This window comes from Catharus ustulatus, chromosome 15 (genome assembly GCF_009819885.2).
Source record: "Catharus ustulatus isolate bCatUst1 chromosome 15, bCatUst1.pri.v2, whole genome shotgun sequence".
Lineage (NCBI taxonomy): Eukaryota > Metazoa > Chordata > Aves > Passeriformes > Turdidae > Catharus > Catharus ustulatus.
In genome coordinates this window covers 15,291,806-15,310,112 of record NC_046235.1, presented here as the reverse complement: position 1 = coordinate 15,310,112, position 18,307 = coordinate 15,291,806, and the positions used below count along the sequence as shown (strand labels likewise).

At 41.8% G+C, this 18,307-nt stretch overlaps 1 protein-coding gene across 8 annotated transcripts in view; it reads left to right on the top strand.

Moving 5' to 3' along the window:
• Positions 1–18,307, top strand: part of EBF1 (EBF transcription factor 1) — a 267,950-nt gene that overhangs the window by 165,479 nt on the left and 84,164 nt on the right. For 4 of the 8 annotated variants that reach the window (XM_033073409.2, XM_033073406.2, XM_033073413.2 and 1 more), the window contains exons 7-8: positions 5,122–5,203; positions 13,071–13,188. In XM_033073409.2, the coding sequence (XP_032929300.1) occupies positions 5,122–5,203; positions 13,071–13,188 (200 nt within the window). Of the gene's footprint in view, positions 1–5,121; positions 5,204–13,070; positions 13,213–18,307 lie in introns of all 8 variants that reach the window. The other 4 variants (XM_033073405.2, XM_033073404.2, XM_033073411.2 and 1 more) reach the window with 1 other exon arrangement.

Here is an 18,307-nt window from a genome sequence, read left to right as displayed (position 1 = left end):
ACCAGAGCTAAAATACCCATCAGAGGTTGTTTGAGCTGTTTTTGTAGCATCACCAGGCTGACAGCAGAGCTGGACCTGGACATGCTCAAGTGTGTGAGTAGTACCTTTGTCTCCATCAGTACTGCTTGTGTATTTAAATTTATGCACATATTTAGTACTCTGCTGAATTGGTGTGCCATACAGAATGGGCATGCAATCCTTTTATCTGATGGAAAGTTACTAATTATTACCCTGGCCCGTGTATTTTGGTTTTAGTAATTTTTATAAACCCACATATACTTGCTGCTGTGTTTCATCCAGGAGTCTGAAGTTGCCCTTTTTCTATCAAATGTGTTTACACCACAGAAAAGGTGTTTTTTGTCAGTTTTGTTTGCCCTAGCCAGGTCTGAGCTGTGTAACCAGCACTCACTCTCTGGATAGCCACTGGTCTGGCTGACCTTGGCACCATGACAGCTGTCGTATTTTCACATGGAGGAACTGTTCTTGAACAACTTCTCCAATGTATCAGGAACAAACAAGCTTTTCTTCAGCATCAGGAATGCAGCAGGTCTTCTTTCCAACTATTTTTTTCTCCTCCCACAGACATATTTATTGTGGCAATGGCAAGAAAATCCTACTGCTAAGCCTTCGTGTTTGAGTTCCTTTAAATTTCCTTCAGTGGGGTGACAGAAGAGCCAACACAGATCATGTCAGAGCTTGCTTTCTTTAATTTAACTCTTCAGTTATTTTTAATAAACATGAGTAGTAATTTGTAGTGGTAAGAAAAGCAGGAAGGCAAAATCCTCTTACACCTTCATTACTTGGATTTCCATTTCTGCCGTGTATTTAATTTAAATCCCCGTGGAAGTGTGGGATGCTGCTGGGATGGTGATGCACAATTCAAAGGGTTGGGAGTGTGATGGACAATAAGGCAAGGGGCATTTTAAACAAGGGGGGTGCCCTCTAGCTGGTCTTGTGCTCACCAGATCCATCAGGGGAACAAGGGGAATCACAGGATGGATGGGGCAGGAGTGAGGGCAGAGCTGGTTTCAGGAGTTGGAAGGAGCAGTAGGAGCCAGGCTTGGAGTAGAGTTCCTCCCTAGCAGAGGGTGAGAACTCAGTCCTACTGGCACCAACATCCTCTGGAAACACAGCAGTTGTGTTAGGAAAAACCCCACAACTTTCATCTCCAAGAAAGGAATTTCTATTGAACAGTGAGGAAAGGAGAGAACATTCCCAGAACAGGCAATAGCACATTTTTTAGACAGAAGTTCACGTCAGCCCAGGGGTTTGCATTAGCCAGAGGGTGTATTTCTACACTGGACCTTGCAGTTGCTCAGGGATTTGTAGTATATGCATGGCATGGATTAACTGCTCAGCAACTTCCCCCCCACAGCAGATTTTGCAGCGTGCCCTGAGCAGCATTGTAGGACACATAAATATAATTTAAAATTAACTGATTTCCCCCCAAACTTCCCTTCTTTATACTCCAGTCATGTCTCTGTGGGATAAAGGTGATGCATGGAATTCTCTGGTTTAATTCCAATGCAAGTCAGTGCTCTGTAAAAAGTTTTTGTTCCTGGGCTTGCATGGAGCTGGGTTGTGTTTCTCTGTTCCACATACACAAATGCTCTTCACACCAGGGATGGTAGTAGTCAGGAAGGGAGTCAGAAAATATGTTTTGGTTGATTAATAAAAAACCCCCAAACCTTCAGTGGTAGCAATAAGTATAATTGATGAGTGACTCCTGTGTGGCAGAAGAGTGGGTGTGCAGCAGTCACATAAGTTGGGAGACAGAGTTGAAGATTTTATTGACACTCCTGTGTTTTGCACTTTTTTTTTTTCATCTTGGAAATTAATTTCAGACCCCAGTAGTGAGTATTAAGGCTATATATCCTCTGTGGTTAGCATTAATGGTACACAGTCCTGCCAAATGCGGGGAAAGTTAGCATTGAAAAAAAAAATAACCCACTGTGAAGAAGCTCAATGTGAGCAAATGGGGATGGAGCTGTTGGCACTTCTCCTGGACCTGTGCTGTCAATCCAAATCTGAAATATTTGCAGAGTGAAGTGTTGCTAATGAGCAACGCTGGCAGGACCAGGCTTGAGGTGGTGAAGGCACCTGAACAAGTGGTTTAAATCAGGAACCAAGAGCCTGGGCTGAGCCCCATGAATCAAACTGCTCAGCTCTGCTCTTGTCCTGGTCTGTTGTCACCCTCCTTCCTGCCAAGGTGTGGGGCTCCATCAGCTGGGGTGTGTGCTGCCAGCCCAGGAGCTGCTCTGCTCTTGCCTGGATGAGTCTGGGGTGCTTTGTGTGCCCAGGGGGACTCCAGCCCTGGTGTGTTCCAAAACAAAGTGCAGCTCCACAGTTTGTTTTGTCTTTCAGTGGAATTAAAATACGGCGCTTGGCAGATTGTGTTGTGTAAACTGGTGACTTTGCTTAACATGCAGTGAGTGAACTTGGCTGTGTAAGCTTCACGTTCCTCTGAAAATGCTGTTATTTTTTCAAGTTAATTTTTTTCTGGAGTTGGTTTAATTCAAAGGAAGTTTTGTTTGCTTGCTTGCTTGCCTGAGGTTTTTTGGTAGGTTTAAACAGATGAGCTTCATTTCTTCTGCAGTTTATTTTGGTGAAACTTCTGTAGCCTTTGGGGGTTATAGCACAGTGCAAATGGAGTTGACTGTGGAACTTTGGGTTAGAGTTTTGCAGATCCCAAAAGCAAACTCTTGTATTTCAGAGTGATTTTCCAAGCCTTTGAGTTGCCATGAATTCAGAGTTTTTAAGGGGAGGGAAGGCCCCATGTTTCTCCAGAGAGCTTCACAAAGAGTTTTCCATCTTTTTTGGGGAGCCCTTAAATCAACCCACCAACCCTCACTGCCCATTATTTGTGTGCTATGCGAATACAAACCGGGAATTTTTCTCTAATTTTAACTTTGCCATGCCCCAGCTCCCCTCAGGGCTGGGGTGTTGCTCTGGGGCTGTGGCAGACCGGGTGGGCAGCTGCTGGACCCAGCCCTTGGCAAATCCGCCAAAATCCCGCGGAAAGCCCAGGGCAGCGCCAGCTTCTCCCCAAAGAGTGAGTGGCTCTGAGAGGTTTTGCCACATAAGGGCCTGTTTGAGGCTGTAGGCACCAGCTGACAGGGATGTCTTTGCCTCCCAACAGATGGCCAGGCTTTTTATTTCAGCGAGCAATCTCGTGTGGAGAAGTGGTCTCCGAATCCTGCCAGCGTTTCGCGAGACAGGGCCAGCTTAGGGCGAGAGGGGTCTGATGTCTGTGCCCTTCAGAGCTCGTGAGCTACATGATGAGCTGTTGACAGGACAGCCATCATCTGAAGTGCAAGATCCCCAACTCTCCCCACTTTTCGTTCTTCTTTGGCGGAATTAATGCCCTATTTGCTTGTCTCTCAAAATCCATTCTGGCACAAGCACAAACCCTCGCCTGGTGGCAAGCAGTTGTCTGGATCCGAGATGCCAAGATTTGTGCTGACAGCTCCTTCTACACAATCTGAGTCAGGCTGTCACAGCTGGCCATTAGCAGCTTAAAAAGACACACATGTGCAGCAAATAGCACCACCTTTCCATTATTGAATATCAGAACCTGCTTGATTGAGAAATGCAATGACTTGCACTGCTCTTTGCTTTAAACAAACACTGTCTCCCAACCCCTGTTCTAGTGTGGTGGATGTTTATTTTATGTTGATTGCTTGCTCTTATTTAGAAGCTCAGGTCTAGAAGAGACTTCCTGGGCCAGGAGATCTAGTCCTTGATAATCCCAAGCATCACATTTGATAATCTCCTCATTACATTGCATTTCTTTAATGAAAACAGTCCCTCGTACGTAGCTTTGATTTATCATTGCAACCGTTTCCTTGTATGATTTTCTTGATGTGGAGGAAAAAGCAGCAAAACTTCCCTTGTTGAGGAGCAGCATCACAACTGGAGCAGGGCAAAGAATGCTGCTCATCAAAAAGGGATTTTCTGAAGCTGTTTACTCTGCAGTGTTGCCTTTCTTGGAGACAGTCTGTGTGAATTGTGCTGACCTAGCATTCAGTTTGGGTGCTAAAAGAGGGCTGCTTGCAAAAGTTAACATTCAGATTTAAAGTAAAACAGGATCAAACTGTTCCCTACTCCACTCCTGTATGTGGGACCTGGGCAGAGGAACTTCTGCTTAGTCACTGATGGTTATTGCACGTGTAATGCTGTCCTGTCTGGTTACACTGGGCTTTAAACTTGCTGGAGGATTAAACTTTGCTTGGTTGAGCTTTAGTAGACCTTAGTCTGTAGTTTATTTTGGACAAAAGGCTGATAAACTTTGGCTTTCAGGGAGGAAGCCTGGAATCTGAGACCCACTATTATTCATTGACTTGTCTTTATGAGTTTACAGTCCACTGATGCATAACACTGAAAGAAATATTTTCAGTGAAATGTTTGCTTTTTTCTTTGGCTTTGGAAAAGGCAATGTCTTTTCTTAGAGATATATGTCAGGGTCATATAGCTACTTCACTGAACTGTGTATGGTCAGGAAATAGACTGCATCAAAAATATTTCATTTTTCCATGAAGTCATTCTTTTGACCAAGACTTCCCCCTTGTCTCAGGGATTTGGGCTCCACTAAACCACTATTTGAGCATTAATTTTATGCACAAGCTCAGTTTAATCCTGTGAGGGAGATTTCAACTGTATGGAGCATTTTCAGTATTTTTGTAGTAAATCAAAACTTGTGGGTGACAGTGAACTTGTAAAACAAAAGCCCATTTACACCCAAGAGAATTTTCATGTCTAGCATTTTTCTGTCTCTTTTTTGCTGTGCTGAAAAACGTGTCTGTTCCTCACTGCTCTGGGTGGCACAGCGAGCCTGGTGTGACAGAGGGGCTGACTGAAAAGTCTAATGGCTCTGACACAACAGAGCTATGAAATTAGTGTTTAAATTTTCAGGATGTACACACTTTTTTTGCTAGACTGGGGCCTATGCAAGATTCACTCTCTCTTTGAATGTGCAGGGGGGTGATTTGTCTGAATTGGGAATACTGATGTTGATGCAAGTCTTTGTTGGACCAAATGTGCAGATATCATAAATTACTGTTATATTTATACATACTACGCCCTTTGAATAAGACATTAATGTTTGTTTCTCTTTCTCCACAGGTTCTTCTTGAAATTTTTCCTCAAATGTAACCAAAATTGCCTAAAAAATGCAGGAAACCCTCGAGACATGCGTCGATTCCAGGTCAGTCGGACACGCTTCCTCCTTTAAAAATCAGCAGCTGTTAGGGACAGAAGTACTTTGACCCAAACTAACCTAGTAATTCACTGGAAGATGCTAAAAACATAAGGTCACAAAATAATGCCTGAGGATTTCTTGTTACAGCAGAATTGGCAGGAAGTAGTTGGGTTTTCTTGCTCTGGAAGAGAGCACTCTTGAAGATAATGTCATCTCCACCGGAAGGGAAAGCATGGAAAGGAAAAATCAAAATGACCTCTCTGTTGTTTTCAGCCATGGGGCTCCCCTGCTCTGAGATATTCCTCTCTCCATGGGGAACTATTTGTTTTCATGCAGACACCAAGTGAGTGCCTTGTTTATTGGCGGGGGCAGAGGAAGGTGTAAGAGCAATTAATAAAATCAGCCTTGTGGCTACGCTTGGTAATCGTGAGCAGTGATAAAGACTGATAAATGTGCATTGATGGGGTGAAGGTTCATCCCTGTAGTGAGAACTTGGAAAAAACTATTGTGGGGGGTCTCTTTCTTGGGCTGCTTTGGGCTGATATTTCCCCACTGTTCTTGTGGCACTGGGACTTGTGAGCTGAAATATCAACACAGCTTCAGATGGCCAAGGACATCTTTTTGTGCTCCACCTATGTTACAACTCGTTTTGGGATGAAGAACATCATTGTCCCTTGGGAAGGTGGTCAGTACAGGCACTTCCCCAGTGCTGGCAGCAGAGTGGAGTGGTGGCAACGCTGAGAAATAATTAATCCAAGCCTTTTATTGAAGACATGGTCTTTGGCTCTGGCAATAATGCCTTACCTGGCTATGTGCTGAATAAAAATATGGGATAGAGAGTCAAAGGATCTTCTGCTTGGTGAGAGGAGTGACTATAGCCCACAGAGGAAACATGGTAAAATCTGTCCATGGGTTCTGAGGAAGAAACAAGAGATTTGTCCCATAGACCACATGAGTCTCTGGAGAAAGACAACTCCAAAATATATCTGCTTTCTGGAGTTACTCAGGACTTTGTTTGCTTCATTTCCAGCATTGTTGCACTTCAATACAAGTGTTGAATGTTATGTAAGTGACAATATTATTTATATGTAGAATGTCTTTTGTTGAACTGCTTAATTGCAGCAATGCTGGAAGGCGGAAGGGTGCTATTTGCCTCTGAGCAGGGAAGTGCAGAAGTGAGGAGATGTGGCCACAGGGACTAAATTAATCAGTGTAAAAGCCAACATTAGCATGGCAGAGCCCTCAGCTTCTCACCCCACACTCCTCCCTCTGTCACGTTTCTGCTGTGATTCCAGAGGGCATTGTCACGGAAAGAGAACGTGGGAAAAGGACTCTCACCAGCACGGGGATTTAGCCCGAGCAGTCACCCCCAGGGCCTGTCAGAGCTTGCTGCACAACATGTACACTCTGCTGGGGCTGTGCTCTCCAGGCTCGAGGCTGATTTTCATATGGAAATGCCTGTGCGTGTTCCCTCAGAACAGCAATCAGGAGCTGTGTCGCGGGGAGGTAGGACATAGGAAAGGTTGTTGATCTCTTGACTTGTAAAGACATTCTGTCATACAAACCCAGCTTCACAGCAGTTGAGCTTTCCGTGTGTAAACAGAGACTGCTTAATTACACAGGTCATGTCAATTAGTGTGACCTCAGCATTTTCAAGAAATTAATCACTTTCAGCCCAGCGAACCACTCCTACTCTCATACAGGGTGGCATTGAAGCTTGCAGTTCTCTTCAGTGCCCAGGCTTATTGTTTTACAATAGCTGCTTTTGTTTCCTCCCTTTTCTAATTTTTTTTAAAAATTTGAACTTGTTGGACTTTTAGCAATAGACTTCTTAAAATAAAACAGCTGGGCTCTGCAGAGTCCGAGCTTCATTTATCATCTCTTAGGGTGAAAAGGACCATGTGCACGTGTAGTATCTCAATGCTATGGCGCTCCTGGGTCTTTGAGGCAGAGTTGTGTAGGAGCCAAGAGAAATCCGTGCCCCTGTGTTTGCTATCAACTGCCTTTGACGTGTTGCCAGTGACTTACAAGGTCTCCAATGGTGATGGCAAAGTTCTGGTTAAAAATCATGAGGGTAAGGTACTTCCAGATACTTTTAAATGGTACCATACTCAGTTTATGCACACAAAAATGGAGACATTCCCTTCCTTCATTCCCCTGCCTGTGCTGGACTCTGAAACTGCCAAGAGATATGTCCAGCTTTTGGTCTGTCATTCATCATTCCCCAAAAGTTGCTGGAAGTTCTTAGAACACAGATTATGGTTTGGATGGGAGAATCAGTGAAGGGTCAAGGACATGAATCTTGCACCATCTAAGGACCAGTCCTGTGGAAAATTTCCTTTCTTAGTAGATTTTAGAATTGGTTTGGTGTTTTTTGGTTTTTTCCCCCTGGCAGCATGGAATTATCTGATTATCCTCTGATACAAGATATGTTAAGAAAGTACAGGGAAGAGGCCTGTGTGTGACACCTCATTCAGGCTCACAATCAGAAATGGATTAGGAGGTTTTATCCTGAACTTAGCTTGCAAATGTAGGAGTGTGATAAGTCTAACATAAAAGCTGTTGTGGGCCTGGAAAGAAATAAATTTCTCTGCATGTCTGAGATGTCCAGGCATGTGACAAGTGGAGCAGTGTGAGTGCCAGCAGAGTGTGTGTGCTGGAGCAGTCCTGGCCCTGGCTGTGCTGGTTGTGTCTCTATTAGCACAAGGAGACAGTCAGGGAGGAGAAGTCAAGTACTGCACAGTGCTTCAGCTGTGCTTCACACTCCCTGCTTGTCCTTGAAAAAATCATTTCATCTCGATGTTTCATCAGCCCAATTGCACTAAACATTTGGTGCTGGTGTATATTATCACCTTTGCCCAACTTTGCCTTTTTATTCCAGAACCCCATGGAGCAGATAGATGCTCTGTCTGGTTGTGAATTCTTCATCACAATAAGTCATCACTCTTGGTGGGATGGGCTGTAGTGCCCTAGTTAGTGGTAATAACAATACTACTACTAAGTAGATGGTGTAATGAGTGAACTCTGCCCAGATTTGATTTTTCAGAACTAAAAACTCATTCATACAACCTAAACAGTTTTGTATGTTATTGTAATTAATGAAACCCAGGTGCCCTAGCTGTCTTGTTGTTCTTGTTTTTAACACAACTGCTTGTAAACTGACACATGTCAAGTTTTAATTTAGAGGAAACTTTTCAGGCTGTGTCACTGAATAAAACCCTAAACATTCACTTATTATGAAAACCTTGAAAGTCACTTAGAGATTGCCATGCTGTTTGATTCTGTTACCACAGCCTCTCCTGCAGCAGAGGCTGCTCGTTTGCCTCCATGGGATGCTGCCACTCATGTTTGAATTGAAGCCACTTGTGTCTTATTGCAAATTTGCATAAGAGACAGAGATGATGCTTCATGAATCCCAGATAATGGAATTTGGACATGCAAGGCTCCATCCCCAGAGAAGGGAAAGGCAAAAAAAAAAAAAAAGGAAAAGAAAAAAAAAGAAAAAGAGACTGAAAAATAGCAGTGAGAGCTGTGGCCCAATTCAACAAGGTAATTAAGTGCCCAGCCTGTCCTAGAGCACGTGAGCAAAATTACTGAATGTATTGTACTTATGTGCTCTTAGTTAGGCACCTTTTGAAGTGTCTTGTTAAATGGAGAGTGATTTTTTGTTACTGGAATAAAGAAGTCAACACATTGTAGGAAGAGGTCACCAAGTGGTGATGAAAATAAAGATGTGCTCGAGCCATTTATAGCTTTCAGAAGAGTGGCAAGCACTGGAGTTACATATTTAACACTTAAGACACACTTCAAACCTGGAAATCATCCTAGCCAGATTTTCTCTGCTTTTGCCACAGGGTATTGAGGGCATTGCAAAAATATCAGATCCCTCACCATACACTGGGGAAAATTGAAAGCACAAGGAAAATGCTATGTCTTAATCAGTGAGCAAAGCTTAATGGGCAGTGGTTAAAAATCAGGAGCTGTGCAATGCTTAATTTTGATATATTAGGTGAGGTACTATACCAAATAAACGGGCCGAGTGCTAAACGTGGATAAATAGCTTGATCTCCAGGCTCCTGGTCTCTGAATATTTAAAGGAAAAAAAAAATCTAAGCTCCAAAGTATTCACAAACTGAACTATTTAATGCAGGCAGAATAATCCACAGAGCTGGGATACGTTACTGCATTCAATAGTGCCAACTCCATTGAAGAAATTTGTAAACCCATGTGTTTCTTTCATACCTCTGTCTCCCCTGGTGTTGATACAGGATTTAAATTCAAAATCTATGAAGGGCTAAAGCTAAAGCTCAAAATCATTTTCCGTGTTTGCCTGTCTCAAATTAAAACTGTGTTTTGTTGACAAAATTTGGAAAGGTTTGAGATTTGGCAGACCTGGTTGTCCCTGTGCTTACATTAATGTGTCAGCACCTCATTAATCATTTATTAAACTGTAGTGTGCCTTTCCCTCTTGCTGCAGTCTGTGTTTTAGGATGCCTTGGTGCCCATTCCACATATACTCTGGCCGTCCCCTCCCCCTAATTTTATGATTTCTCCACAAATTAGTTTTAGCATGTGCTTTAACTTGAACATATCCCAGTCGTTTCAAAATCAAAATGAGGAGAGTGTAGTATTTTTTTAGATTAAAAAATACGAGTAGAACTTGTAAGTGTGTAAGTGCTCTGTAGCAATCCAAGTAGGTAACTGTGGCACACAATATTCAAGGTGTATTTTTTCACTCTTAATAATTAGAGGCATTAATATTTCCTCAGCGCAGTGCGCATTCAGAGTTCCTCTATAAATGAGAATTTTTATTTAAAGAATTGAGCAGCAAAAGCGTGCTGCTTCTTACAGGTGTGCTATGAATAATCATTTTTTTTTTTTCAAACAGAGACATAAGAGGTTTTTTTCTACATTTCCTGAAACTGGAAACAGTTTCTCTTGGGGATTCCATTTATAGTTTCTGCTGCTAACGACACCAAAGAACCACACCAATGCGGTCTCTTCATAGTAAATCAAACTGTTCAGGAGGGAGGTAGGAAGACATTGCTAAGTAATTCAAAATATGTTGCATCAACAGTTTTGAAAACCTGAGGAGGGGGAAATTAAATGTAGCTTTACTCACATAAAACCTCAACAGGATTGTTCCTCAAGCTCTTACATAGAAAGTTGCATGTATAGCAACAGCTGCTTGGATACAGGATTTTCACAGCTTTGAGAATTACCTGACTGTTACTACTCTTGACTCATTACTTTTCTGGAATCCCGTTTCTAAAATTGTTAAAAGTTTTGGTTTCAGCCGAGGATTGATCAGCTTCAGTGGGAAGTCTGTGTGTACCTGTAGGGTTTTGGAATTGGGGAAAATATTTTATCTTGTTGCCATTCTTATTAATTGTAAGTTTGTTAATTTTCCGATGCATCTAATCAGACCCATAGAAGAAGATAAGGAGCTGGCATAAATCATGAAGCTGTGACAGGCAATGCCAAGGATTTGGCTCAAAATCCCACTTGCAAAGAATTTACAATGGTTGCAAGTGCACAAATAAGATTGCAAACCCCAAGCCACTTACTATAAGATCATATTTTATTGAAAATATCATAAACTTTATTCTACCCCTCAGGAATTCAATGGATAAATTACTTTTGAAATCCCTTTTGGAATTTTATATATAGGGCTTGGGTTTTTTTCTCTCCTTAGTTTGATTTCAGAAAGACTTATCTGTAGTATTTGGTGCTTTCTTTTCCCCAACTTTCCATCTGTAGGAGCTCTTGAATCATTTATTCTGTATTTTAATATCTTTCACTTAAAACATGCACAAAAATCTATTGCTTGGAATGCCATTCTGAGGGATGGGGTTAGGATCTGTTAGATGTAAAATATTCTTTTTTACATTCCTCTTTTTCAAGAGGAAGACTCCAGGATCGGCTCTGGGCAGTTTAGTGGCTTTGCTTACTTTTTGAGTATTTTAATTGGGGGCCAGAAACAGGTAGAAAATTTTTCCTTTCACTCTTCTTTTTTTTTTTTTTTTTTTTTTTCCCAGCTCCAATTCAAGTGATGAAATTGAATAGTTGTAAGCGATCTTTTAAGTGTCCCCATTTGACCAACTTTGAGAGGCAGCAGCTTCCTGAGAGAGTTGAAGCAATGTTTGCCAATCCTTGTAAAGCATTTCACCTCTTCAGAGGCTAAAGCCTCTCAAAACCAAGAACAATTAAAGCGAGAGCCTTTCAGAGCGACTGGGGAATTCAGCAAAATAAATCAGAAATCCTCTGCCGTGGCTCTGGAGGCTTGCCTCATTATAAGAGCAGATCTATTAGCCCCCTTGCCATTGTCTTTCATTTCTCAAGTGAGGTGATTCTAATTAAATTAATCTGCATGTCAATCTATCGGTGATCAATCAAAAGGGCTGAGGTCCCCCTTTGCGGCACTGTGCTTGCGGCTGACAGCGGCTGATAATGGAGGAAGAAATAAACTGTCGAGCAAAGTTAATTAGTCAACATAATAGGTGGATTAAACAGGAGCTGCTGATTGCTGTTTCACATGTCGAAGCATGAGGTGGGAGCTGAAACTGCAATTAACAGACAATTATTATATTTGGTTGTAAGAGGTCGCATGAATAAACATATCTCTGTGGGTTTCAGTCTTTAATCCCTTTCCCTGTTTAATGTAAGGAGAAGTGTAGGTCATTTCTTCTTATTGTTTTAGTCAAAGTTCTCAAAGGCGACGCGTGCTCCTGGCAAGCCAGCAGCCAGCTGAAGGCCAAATCTTTGGCTGGGGTAAAACCCTGGGAATGCCATACTTTTCCTGGGAAAAGGCTGTGGGAGGGGTGGCTGAATGAAAGCCAGGGAGGCTCTGAGACTGCTTGGTCTGAATGGGGTGGGAGGAGACGTGGTGTGATGAGCTCGCAGCTCTGCAAGGGACTTGTTTCTCCAGGATATTTCATGGCTCATGTAAGCAACTTGTTTCTCCAGGATATTTCAAGGCTCATGTGCCCTCTGCCTGGACAGGCAGTTCCTTTAGAGTTGAGGTGTCCCTCTGGACACCTTGGAGCAGCTGGGTCTTTACTCTGGACCCATCATTTACCTGCTTGCCCCTGCTGGGCTGGCTCCTCTCGGCTCTGGGGAGCAGGAGAGTCTGATCCTTCCTGCAGTGCAGTCCTGCTGTGTCTCCCTCACCTCGCCTCAAACCAAATCCCAGGCGTTGACATTGAGATACATTGAGAAATACAAATAATCTAACACTGGATGAATAGGGTTGTGTTCTCCAGATCAAGACCCCACTGTCAGGCGTGCGTGTGTGTACACAAACATGCCTATATGTACTCCTTAAGATAGAGCTCAGGAGAAATTTGGGCAAGCCCAGCAACCTGCAGTGACTGTGCTGAGGGGAGAGCAGCAGAGAAGGGTGGGGGTGAGGCAGGCAACAACTCTTGTTACAACTTCACAAAATACACTTTTTTTTTCTTTTATTCTGGGTCAATTCTCATTTGCAATGTCAACATCTCTATCTACTTCAGAGTGGCAACTGAAGGATAATTTAGGGTGAAACACAGCTGCCCTTGTATATAGGGGAAAAAATACTTAATAAAGATCCTCTTGTTAAAATGATGGTTAACAGTGTGCTGTCTGCCACGCAGCTACAAACTCTGCAATTTGACTTAAAACTGCATCAAAAGCTTTCGATGCCAAAGACCCACTCATCAATAGCGTCTCTTGTTAGATTTGTACAGCATAAGCACCAGTTATTATGTGAAATAGCTTTGCAATTTTCTACAGCTCCCAGCTGTTATTTATTTAACTGAGTTTATTGCACTCCGCGCTTTTTAAAAAACACTCGGATTTCTCCAAATTTTCCTCCATCTCTCTCTCGTGCTTGCAGGTCGTGGTGTCTACAACAGTCAATGTTGATGGCCACGTGTTGGCAGTGTCAGACAATATGTTTGTGCACAACAATTCCAAGCACGGGCGGAGAGCTCGAAGACTCGATCCCTCGGAAGGTACGCCTTCTTATCTGGAACATGGTAGGCAAATCATTTTCATTGGTTGGCATTACTACTTTAAATGTGGGTTTGTTTGGTTTGTGTCTCTGCCTGTTGGTTTCAAAATTGTCCTGTAAGCGTTTATTATCTCTGGGGCCAGGCATTTGAAAGGGACTGGCCTTCAGACCAAAGGGGGAATTTTTCAAGTAGGTCAGCTCTAAATGTAGTGAAATGACCAAAACGTAAGCAAACATGGGTGCAGAGGTTGTCATGTGTGTCAGTGACGTGGGATGATTTTTTTAAAATGTTGATTGCATTTATTCATCACCCAAAATTGGAGTCTGATTTTTTTTTTCCCTCAGACTGCCTTGATTTTTGTCTGTGCATCTAAAGGATGTTGCACATTTTTGGAAGTGCCCAGCACCCAAATTTTAGATTGCATTTCTCCTGTCTATAGGGTGCTGTGCTGTCTAGGAGATTCATCTGTTCCTTTGAATTGCCCTAAATGAAAGCAGAGCCCTTTTGGAAATCCATCTGCTTACTTAAGCCATGGATGAATGTTCTTTTCTGGCTCCAGCTGTGCCAGCTGAGGACGTTTCTTTTCCCACAGCTGTTTGTCTCCCCTCCCTGCTCCAGGCTATTCTTCACCATGGACATGCCAGCTAGGATGGTTGTGTGCTTGCTCCCTGCTCTCCTCCAGGCCAATGAAGTTCATTTAAATTAAACCATTCTAATAACCACTCTTTGCCAATCTGGCTTGTTGCTGAAATGATTGAAGGAGAAATGGTGCAAGGCAATTTGGCAATTTGGCTTTTCTGAAAGCACTGTAAACTCCAGCAAGGGTGGGATGGGGGCACGTGGCTGGAAGCAGCCTGGGGACAGTAATCTCTTCTGTAAGGTCAGCTGGTCCTGGAAGGGAACATCTGCTGGTGACTCTAGGTGCTTAAAATGGGAGTTGTTGAGTGCAAATGTACTTTGAAAAATCTGGATTTGATTAATGTTTTGTTTTGCTCTTTGTCCTCAAAGTTGATGAGTACTGCTGAAAAACAAAACAAAAACAGAGGGCATTTCACTCCCCTCTCCCTGTTCCAGCTTGGTAGAATAGTTCTTTGTCTTCAAAGCTGTTTGTAATCCTAAATTCAATAGGTGCTTGCTCCCTCTAAGAGATGTGTACCCTCAGCTCCTATTGAAGTAGCTGAGTGTAGAAGGCACCAGTCCTTTATGCTGGTTTGTTTCACAAATATTTGCCAAGGATCTGATGAATAATTGAATAGATTTTTCCAAAGAGTTTGAAGAAACCAGATAAAATTTTCTCTGGGAAAGCAAATGCCACTCAGAAAAATGTTAACTAGATATGTTAAAAGAAATTATTAATGCTGAGAAATGAGAAAATGTGTGGGTTTCTACTGCTCAGTGGATTCCTGTGGAAATACTTTTCTATTCTGTTTATGCTTTCAGGCATCAGTCCTGCAAGCACTTATGCATATATTTAAGATTATGCTCACATATGGTCCTGTTGGGATCAATGAGGCTTCTTGTGTCAGAGAAGCTGAGGGTATTGATAAGTGTTTGCAGAATCGGGTCTGTAGTTCACACTTACTACCCTAAAATTCTTAGCTCAGCAGCGTTTCTCATTATATAAACATAACTTACATCTGTATTTATTTAGCTCTAACTTTTTATGTAGGCTACGAGCCATTTTCAGCCATAATTCATGTTATAGAATTTTTTTTTCATCCTGCCAACAACCTAATTTAATAAACAAACCACTGTCATAATTTTTACTGAAATTTATAAGGAATGTATGAACTCTGTCTTTATTAATTAGCAGAAGGCATTACAAAGGGAAACTTCTTTCTGTTCAACTTTGTAGTCTTTCCACTAATTTTAGTCTTAAAAAAACACTCCTATTTTTTTTCTTATATTCCTACTAAAGTAGTTGCCTTTTTTTTTCTTTTTTTTTTTCACCATTGCAGTCTTCTCAGTGCATGCCTTTGGTCGAGGCAGTGCTTGATTTCTCTTACATAAATGCCCTTATTCTCATGCACGGTGGTGTCTCATTTTACCACAGCTGTCGTTCCCACTCCTACAACCTGAGGCATTCTGTTGCCAAAAAGCGACAACAAAAAAAAAAAGATAATTCTCTGCTTACGTAGCTGCACACACCTGAGTTACTGTGCTGATATTAAAAGTCAACATCTGCAAAATATCTCCATGTGTACATTTTGGGGGAAAGGTGATTTTGCTAATCTGCTTTCTCAGGCACCTCTCAAGCAACCTCATAAAGCAACTGCTAGTAAATTCTTACTTTTGAATAACAACCTTCACACTACAAAATTACTCTCTTCCCAAAGCTTCGTGGAGCCTTTCCTTTTAACCTAAGTCCTTCAGTCCAGCTCTCCAGGAATTCCCTGAATATGTGAGTCCAAGAAACAGGAAAAAAAAATTTAAAATCCAGTAGCTGTTGTTATGATGTTATTAGGTATCTAAAACACTTAACTAAATAAATAAAAAGAAAGGAAAATCCTTAATGCTACTGAATTTTGGACAAGACCCATTGGAACAGATGACAATTTCCTCCACTGAAATTAAATTTTGCTTTCAGTTCAAGTCACAAAATGCATTATTTTTGTCCAGTTTTTGAAATTTTTATTTTGGATAATACCAGAGGCATTTTGTTTGCCTCTCCTCTTCCCAGTTTTTCTGCCTCCCTCAGGGGAAGGACAGATTGACCTGAGCTGTATCCATAGGCAGTGAACGTAGTCGTGGTTTGTCTCTGGTTCATTGCTCTGGTGAGCAGCTCCTCATCACAGGTTTGTAAAATCTGGGATCTGACTATAATATACCCTTGACCAAATGTATTCCTGGGGACTTTCCCAGAAATTTAACTTCTTAACACAAATATCTGATGGCAATAGAGATGAATGCCTGACTGTGAGGGCTGGGGAAAGGTGTGCTGGTTGTCGAGTTTACTTAGACAATACCCAGCTTATTTTTCCTTACAAACTTGTATTTGCTGCTCTGAAACACGGAGTTACAGTTTTTGTGACACCTAAAAGACACTTTGAGGGCCAAAAAGCTGGAAAGAAATCTGCAGCTCCCGAGCCACCCAGGAGCCTGGTGTCTCCACATTTGGGTTTCACCATCTCATTAGCAGTAGCCTGGATTATTTTTGGGACATCCAACACATTTTTATTTATATCTTGCTTGTCAGACTTTTCACTCAGTAAAAGGAAGGGTTTTTTTTGTAGTTCCTTTCTCTGAATTTAGCCAGGACCCCAAATCCTGGTTTTGTATCCCCATGCTTGAAGCCAGTGGGTTAAGCAGCTCATCTTTCAAAAAACATATCTATCTTTTAAAAGTAATAGTTGGCAGAGACCAATTATTATTTCATCCATCTCTGTGTGGTATAAATAGGGTAAGCCACAGTAATCTGTGGTTTTCAATAATTATCACTTTTTCATTCACAAATAGTTGGATCCTCACTGGTTTTATATTTATGGTAAACCAGAAAGCCGGTGTGGTTGACCTTTCCAAATTATATATATATAGTAAGATGTATAGGCAAGAGCCAACAGGCCCCAGCCAGTAGGATTTATTTCAGCTTGTAGTTCATCCCAGGGTGTCAATTTTAAAAGCAAAATCTTCCCAATGAAATTTAAGTGATGAACTTCTGGAAGGGGAGAGTTCTGGCAGGGCTTGCAACAACTTTTTTCAAGTTTACCAGCAATAAATCCACTGCAAAGTTTCCAGTTAAAACTCTCATATCATTGCAAAGTAAAAATCCTTTTTTCTTCCCAAATCTTTTGAATGTCTTTACAAGAGTGTAAAGCCAATTGCAGCATCAGTTTCTCTATTATTTTTCCTCACTGGCAGAATGCAATGCCCTCGAAAAATGATAGTCCCTGAGACCCTGTCAGTTTGCATGCTCTAACACTTTATTATCTAATGATCTAATATGCAACAAGGCAAAGAGGGGGTGCTTATCACCCTGACAGGATGCCTAAGAGAAGTGACTAAATTACTTTATGTACCATTAGCACTAGCTGCCACGGTGAACTCACTGCGAGCATTTATGCAAATATTCCTGAATACATTCAAGTGGCCTTGTCAGGAAGATGACTGACAAGCAGCTTAAATGCCTGGGTTTTTAAAGGGACAGTTTTATTTCTTTTTTTCCTTTTCCTTTCTCCTCCATGGGAGAGCACAGAAGAATGAGGTGATGGTGAGCTTTGCTGACGGTTTGGTTCTGAGTCAGCTCAACAACAGCAGCAGATGAAAGATGCAGGGTAGAAACAGACACAAATTATAAGATGTGATGTCAGAATTTGCAGGTGGAAGTGGAGATAACCAAGATTTCCAAAGCAACGTCCTGCTGTCATTTTAATATGAAATGCACATAAATCTCTGTGTGTTTATATCTAAAATAAATCATTATGGAGCAAAACCATTATTACTGGTTGCCTTAAAGTGGAAAGGACAGTGCATGGCTGGGTTATTTGATCACTCTATTGTGGTACCTGAGGCAGCCAAGCTTTTACAATTTTGTTTTAGCTCATGACAGCAATGAGTGTCTCCAACTGTTTGTCTGCAGGTGCAAAACCTCCTACAAGAAATAAAAAGCAGTAGTGGCTGTGCCTCAGCTGGACATGACAAGTGGATCCTCTTGTCAGCAATGGGCACTTAAAGAGCTTTTCTTGCCAGTCCTGCCCATCCTGGGCCATGTAAGAGCTCACAGTTACTGCACAATCACAGATTTTACACTGAGTCCTCAGATTTGAAAGCAAAAATGATTGCCTTAGTGAATTAGGTATTTTCTGTTTGGATTATTAAAAAAAAAGAAATATTGCCCCCACATTATAAACTATTTTGAGAGGATAATCTTTAAAATAAAGCTTTGAGACTGACTGCCCTTAGGTCTCATTTCTAGTCTGCCTGTAACAGAATTGTTGAGGACAGACATTGAATACCATGACTTCAGTTGCACGTGGTGGGTGATTCCTGAAAGATGCTCAGAAATCTGATTTAGTGACCTTCTTCTTGTGCCCTAAGTGTCCCTGGCACAACTTTAACCACTAAATTTTGGGCAGTGTGTAGAGTTGTGAAGAGGATGACCCTATCAGCTTCATTTTAACCA